General features: G+C 31.8%; 1 protein-coding gene across 1 annotated transcript; it reads left to right on the forward strand.

Annotated features, from left to right (window-relative positions):
- The first annotated feature begins 1,603 nt into the window (after positions 1–1,603).
- Positions 1,604–3,768, forward strand: LOC114174001 (heavy metal-associated isoprenylated plant protein 22-like). Its single transcript, XM_028058720.1, has 3 exons — positions 1,604–1,809; positions 1,911–1,986; positions 3,368–3,768. The coding sequence occupies exons 1-3, from the start codon at positions 1,735–1,737 to the stop codon at positions 3,658–3,660; spliced, it is 444 nt and encodes a 147-aa protein (XP_027914521.1). The 5' UTR covers positions 1,604–1,734; the 3' UTR covers positions 3,661–3,768.
- Positions 3,769–7,490: the final 3,722 nt, after the last annotated feature.

Here is a 7,490-nt window from a genome sequence, read left to right on the forward strand (position 1 = left end):
CTGTTGCGATGATCATCAACTTGTTGGTGTGAGCAGAGACGAGGAACACCCGTGGGCAACAGGGAGATGGTAATTCTGCTGCATAGTCCGCGTGGATTGGACTTTAGTTTCTGTTGGGCTTTTCATTAGGACTATGACCCATGTATTCGTTGTTCTTGGATTTATATACTTTTAGTCAAACCGTTATTCTATTACTGTTGGCATCTTGGTGTATCTAGTTTCGTAGGGGTGGTGTTAAGCACCCCAAAACTGCATTGTTATGCTATTTATGTGTGGCGTTTCTTTTAATTATGCATATCAATTAAATGGGACGTTACATGAGACAAAATGGATTGACAAGTTAAAAATTATAATTTTACTCATCTCATTTTGACACTCCTATAATCTTTAAGAGGAGAAGAGTGTTCTTAAACTAATTGTTAACATTTTTTTTCTTGAAGATTGACAAAAATCATAATTTTGTCGATATTTGACTAGAGAGGTTTGCACCGGGTCTTGATAAGTGTGTAATGTCAGAAACATGAATTTTACTTCATGCAGCCCCACCATTTCCTTGTGCAACCTAGTAAATTTAAAATGACCATCTTACCCTCTAAAAAGGTGGCTTTCGAAATATATATTTCGAAATTTGATTTTCATAATAGAATTTCTTGAATCAAATCTCCATAACGAATGAAATACATTTTGGAAAAAGAAAAGGAATAATATTTCTAAAAAAATCTTTTCAAAACCCTTAATAAGTTTTTCGAAACTTATTGAAATGTATTTCGGAAAAAAACTTTTTAGAATAACTAAAATACATTTCGAAATGAGTTTTGTTTTTGACATTTCTTTTCTTATTTTCAACCATGGTGATGGTACATTTAATAAGGTGATTTAGTTATTAAATAAAAGAGAAGGAACGGAAAGATCCTAAGTTCGATATCTCATGTTAACAGTCTGAAGAAATAAGATTAATTCAACTCTCCAGCTAATAAAAAAAATTAATGGTGATTCGAAATAAATTTATTCATGTTTCCAATTATTTAAATTTAAATACTTTTCAATTAATAAAAATGTGTACATAACTATCAAATATTTGAAGTTAAAGTTTTCATATTACACGAAAAAGAGATAAAGTTTCTTAATTTTTACATATTACACTCCAACATTCCTAAAAATTTTATGAAGGCCAAATGAATCAAAGACATATAAGAGTTCAATAAATATGTATATAGCGATGATAAAAGTGGAATTTTATTGCCTCACGGAAAGTATTGAAGATTTTGAGTTCTACTATTCGAATCATTTGAGCTGATGTTGAACAAATATTAAAAATTTCCAGTAATCTATTTTATTTACAAATTTTATTTAACTAAATTTAAAAACATGCATGCAAAGATGTTAGTTGAATATTTTTATTTGTAGAAAAAACTAATATCTATGGCGAAAAATATCTATAAGGACCAAGTACAAGTACCAAAAGTATTAAGTCAAGTCAATCCTTTTGCAATAATATATATAATAAGATGTTTCCCAGTAATTAAGCTGCTGATGTGAGAGCCTAGTTCATATCAATACATTGATGCGCAAGTAACAATAAATTACTAACAAATTTTGAACATCAAAGAAACTTCTGTATGCATAAATATGTCTCAAGGTTGAGTAAATCATAATCAAGCACATCTTCAAGAACATAAACAATTAAAAGTTTCTCTCTTTCCAAGGAACACACATATTTCTTGGCTTACACAAATGGGGTTTCTACATAATCTTCGAGAATTTTTCTCTGCTTGTGTCAAACCAAAGGAGAAACGTATTCCAAAGAAGGTTTTAACTTGTTTCACTTTACATACACATATCTTGCTGTTTTTTTTTTTTTTTTTTCTCTTTTCTTCTCTCTAATGAAGAAACTGGTTTTGCTTATATAGACAGTTAATATCAGGGTGAAAATGGACTGTGAAGGTTGTGTTAGAAAGGTTAAACATGCAGTGGAGGAGTTGGAAGGTTAACATAATAAACCTCTCTTCATTTTTCTCTTTATTATTCTCTTCTCTGTTACCACTTTCACTGCCATATATGTTTCTTTTGCTAACTACGCTAGAAAAGGCTTTTAACTTTAACGACAATTTTAGAAAGTGTTGAATCCATTGTCATTAAAAGTCTGATATAAACCGTCGTTGAATCCAGCGCTGGTGTATTTCAGAAACTTTGTTTGTTCATCACTCTATGAATTCAACAACTTATAACTTTAACTTAATCAAGTATCTTTTGAGACAATATTTGATATAAGCAACTTTGTTACAAAATATCTTATACAAGAGATATTTTGAATATGCTATACAGTGTTTTTTTTTCTTCTTCATCAAACAATTATCAGGCACTGTCTCACTGTATTCATGAGTAGGCTAACAGAACATATAGATTCATTGTTTTTTTTTCTCTAAAAGAAATAATAAAAGGTACACCAGTACCAAAAGTACCAACAAAGATGTTGTATATACCCAAAAGTGAAAATATGGTAATAATCAACTTATTTTGAGAAAATGGTAATAAAACCATTAAGCAATCAATATTTTGAGATCAATAGTTTGGAAAAAACAAATTTCACTTCTTCCAACCCATTAAACTATAAATTTTGTCTATTGGAACTTTAGTTGTTCCTATATGATGAAGCTTAATTATTCTCTATAGATTTCAAGTCAAATACATTAATATAACTTACCAAGAGTTATAACATTCACTACTAATACAAGCACATGCAAGAACATTAAGTATAGGTTAGTAGTTAATACTAAGGTCAAAACCTGCTTTGTCATGAGAAGCATTCAAACTTAGTTATATAATAATTATTAGAGTGGCAGGTAGTTGCTTGACATAACTTTTATCATTTTTGTATGTATTTAAAAGTCAAACAATATGTTGATCTTTTTCTATGCAACTTCCCATATCGATAATTATCTGAGTTTTAGTTTATGGAAATATAGCCAAATTGAACCCAAAATCAATAAAAGATGTAACAATTAAAGAAGGATCAAATAACTAAAGTCATCTTTAGTAAAATCTATAATATTGAAAGTTGCATAACCAATCTAAGGCCAACATAACACTCTAATTTATAAACTTAAAACAACAGAGACAACCACAGAAGAAGAAAAACAGAAAAATAAAAAATTGATAGACACTTATTTTAATATTATAAAACATATTAAAAACTTTTATTATAATAATATTAATTTATTTTGAAGATTCAACCAAGAAACATTGCCAAAAATTCAACAAAAAAAAAATCTAAAGTCTCCTTGTAAAAGAAGTTCTGTCTGATGGTATGCATGAAAATATATCATTTTGCTATTTATTATTATTCATAAAAAATAAATTGTTTCAGGAGTGGAATCGTTTGATGTGAACCAAAAGCTACAGAGGGTAACTGTGACAGGTTATGTGGATGCAGAAGAGGTTCTAGAAGAAGTGAGGAGCACAGGAAAGAGTGCAGACAATTGGCCATTTGTTCCCTACAATTTAGTGGCATTTCCTTATGTCAAAGGGGCATATGACGTCAAAGCACCCTCTGGTTTCGTCAGAAATGTCCCTGATGCAAATGGTGACCCTAAGTCCCCCGAGATGAAGCTTATGAGACTCTTTGACGATGAAAACCCAGACCATTGTTCTATCATGTAGACTAATTCTTCATCAAAATCCTATATTTAAAAATGGATTTTAAATTTAACCCAGTTTCACAAAAACTGGTTTATAATGTAAAATTTATACCCATTTATATATTGTAAATTAAATTTATCTTTGGTTGTTGTAAACTTCCTACCATCATATTGTGAATTACTTTCTTTTTCATTTTGTATATTTTCCTTGTGCTCCAAAGAGAGAAAAAAAAAACATGATTTCAAGCATCTACTTCTCTGGATCAAGATAATGTTTTTGCTTTGTTTTGTACAAAAGAAACCCTATCCTTAAGTACATTAATGAATTCGTAACTTTTAAAAGTAGTTTAAGAGCAAATTAAATGTTTCTCAACACTGCATGCAATAGACAAAGTGAGGATCGGAGTGTATCTAATGCAATATGCAATTGATAATAACTATTGTAATGGTTGGTTGAAATTAAAAGAGATGTGATTTAGTATGTAAAATATAACTTTAGATATGCTCTTCTTAAATTAGTTATATATTTATTTTAATTTGTGTGTTTATTTCTCAGTTTTTTAATGACTCACAATCATTATACACTGAGGTCATAGTCTACATCATGAATACATGACTATCAATTTTAATAAATTTTATAATAGCCTAGATTAGTTGACTAGTGCACTTTTTGGAGTATAGGTTTATAATAGCTTTTATAGATCAATTTTAAACGATTTATGATTATGTGTACATTTTATATAGTTTATGAAATAATTTACTAAAGTATATATATATATATATATATATATATATATATTAATTATAATTATTTCTTTAGATCATTGATTATGGTGGTAAATTAGAATTTTTGTAATTGTGTATCAATTGCAAGTTTTGTGTTTCGACCTGACCCAAGTCTGTTTGATTGTCCGACAACATCGTTAGGAATAACCACCACATTTTCGAGGTATTTTCCGTTTTGGAGCATGGAGCTGCCAATGTTCTGACCCGACCCAAGTCCATCAGGCAACATCGTTAGAAACTAAGCTTGACTTCGACTCTTAAGCAATATGGGACTTATTGGGTGTACCGGAACATGCCCCAGTCGAGGGCAAGGGAAGTTGTTGGTTCCTACAAACAACGCCAATGTTTTGACCCGACCCAAATCCGTCATCCCCCCAGTCGAGGGCTAGGGGAGTTGTCGGTTCCCACAAACAACGCCAATGTTTTGACATGACCCAAATCCGTCCAATAACATCGTTAGGAACAACGACCGCGTTCCCGGGGTATTGTCCCCTTTATTTATAGTAGTGTAAGATTCAATGCATTATTTCAAGCTCCTTATATCTTACATTTTCTTTTGTTTTTCTTTATTTATACTGTTAGGCAAGGAAGAAAGAGTGGAATAGACATTATATAAGGAAATTTAGAAATGAAAAGAGTTCTAATCGCACAACAAAATGTTCGCGTGTGGAGAAAAACCATGAGGGGGTGAGTTGGTTTAATTAATAAAATCTAATACTTAAAAATTTTTCTCAAAAATTTAACATTTCAATTAAAAGTCCTTTCTTCTATTTTAGTAATCATAATAAAATAAAGAGTAGGAAAGAGAAAATTGCACAAGGTATTTTATACTGGTTCAGATTAAAAGATCATACGTTCAGTTGTTAATTTCTCTAAGGGGGGAATAACTAAACAATAAAAATAAGCTGATATTACAAATATGAGTAATAGCAATTTAGGATAGAAAACACCTCTCTTGAAGCTATAAGAGGTGAAAGATATCTCCTTTGAAATCACAAGGGATGAACACCTCCTTTGCGTCCCAAATGATGAAGACACTTCTCTTGAATCACACAAAAAATGAAGAAACACCTTCCTTGAATCCACAAGGAATGAACACCTTCTCTTAATCATACATAGGATGAACAACTTCTCCTAACAACAACACTCAATCACACAAGAACCCATTTGGTGAAAGTTATCGCTCTACTCACACTATGTTTTCAAAGCCTTTCCACAAAGAGTTCTCAAGTACTCAAACTTATCTTACTTTTGTGCTAACAAAAGAAATTGGAGAGTCAAGTCACAATTGTCAGAGATAATTGATTATCACTTATGATAATTGATTATCACAAAGGCTTTTCTCGAAAATTATGTTTTACTAAGATAATCAATTATTACATGAGATAATAAATTATTCTAGTGAGTTTTGCAAATAAATAAAACTCTCTTAGTGTTCTACTGCTTGGGTTCTGTCTTTTGACTCTTGACCTACTAATTTAACTATTTTAAATAAGATACACATATTAAAAAACTTTTAACAACTAAACTCTTAAGTATTCAACATTTCTCCATGAATCATCATTAAGTCTTCTACACTCATCCATAAAGACATCATCATCAAAACTCTTTATTGAAGCAAGATGTTCATCTTCTTCTTTTGTCAACAATCTCCCCCTTTTTTATGATGATCAACATTTGTTAAGACTTGTGATATGTCTTGTTCTCAATCAACAACTTAAGAGAAAATAGTAGTTAATCCAAGAGAGAAATAAATAACTTTTCTCCCCCATTTTAAAACACAAGGTATTACAAGTGGGAGAAGGCTTAAACCCTAAGCCCTATCAAAACTTTTTGTCAACAAATGACTATATAATTACATTAGTGCAATTTTGACTATTTAACTCGCGTTATGGGCCTTAGTTATTAGGAAACCAAAGCATATAATGATGTGGCAGCCTTTTTGCAATTTCTGCTAGCTTTTCTGCCTTGGTTCCCTCAATACCTGAAGCAGAATATACCTTTCTGCCTCGGTTGCAATAGATACGCTGCAATAAAGGACATTTGACCTCAGTTAAAATTGAACCGAGGCAGAAAATCATTATTTTACCTTGGTTAAAATTGAACCGAGGCCAAAAATCACAAATTTATCTCGGTTAAAAATTGAACAATGCCATATACCAAATTAGGGATTCAAAACGCGAATGCACTATTCTTCGTCTTCCACAACGCAGCATTCACGTTTTCGCTCCTGTGATTGTGCCTCCTCCATCGACAACCATCGTCGTGCAGCCTCCATTTGCGTTGTTAGCCACCGTCGAGCCTCCATATAATGATGCGGTAGCCTTTTTGCAATTTTTGCTAGCATTTCTGCCTTGAGAGATCATTCAAGAAAAGATTTACGAAGATTGATGGTGGATTCAACCTTGATGGGTCAAGCTTGGATCTAGGAGTCAAGTGACAAATCTGCACAACTACTAGGTGTATTCGTTTCTTGATTCTTTCTTATTGTACTTCTGTTTATAGTTGATTCACTGTGTGAAGTGAATGTCTAGGTGCAATTGTGTGGATGCATTATTCCTAGGGGGAGTTCTTGATTTGTAGATTAAGCTCCTTAATCTTTAGGGTCTTGAATTATATAGATGCTCTTGTAATTCTTGTAATTCTATTGATTTAGTGGAATCCTCCTAAGTGGGTTACCTAGGAGAAGACTGGATGTAGATTCATATTGAATCAAACCAATATAAATTGTTGTGTTCTTTGTTTCTCTCTTCTTTTATGCCTTTCTCAATTGCTTTACATAGTCCATTAACACAGAATTGTAAAACTGGTTAATTGGGTTATAAAGATTAAAGAAACCTTCAAGATTCAATTAAAAGAAGAGAAAGATTCAATAACTAGTTCAAATCCCTTTCTTGGTTGGGTTATATTAGAAAGATTTGTTTTAACACTGTCAGCCACCGTCGAGCCTCCTTCCACGTTGTTGCGGTCATTTGGGTTCCACAATAGCTGTTGGTTCATCCCATGCAACCACTAGTTCGCCCCACACAGCCACTACGCCAGTCTCCGTCACGCCACCATTTTATG

The sequence above is a fragment of the Vigna unguiculata genome, chromosome 2, assembly GCF_004118075.2.
Source record: "Vigna unguiculata cultivar IT97K-499-35 chromosome 2, ASM411807v1, whole genome shotgun sequence".
Classification (NCBI taxonomy): Eukaryota; Viridiplantae; Streptophyta; class Magnoliopsida; order Fabales; family Fabaceae; genus Vigna; species Vigna unguiculata.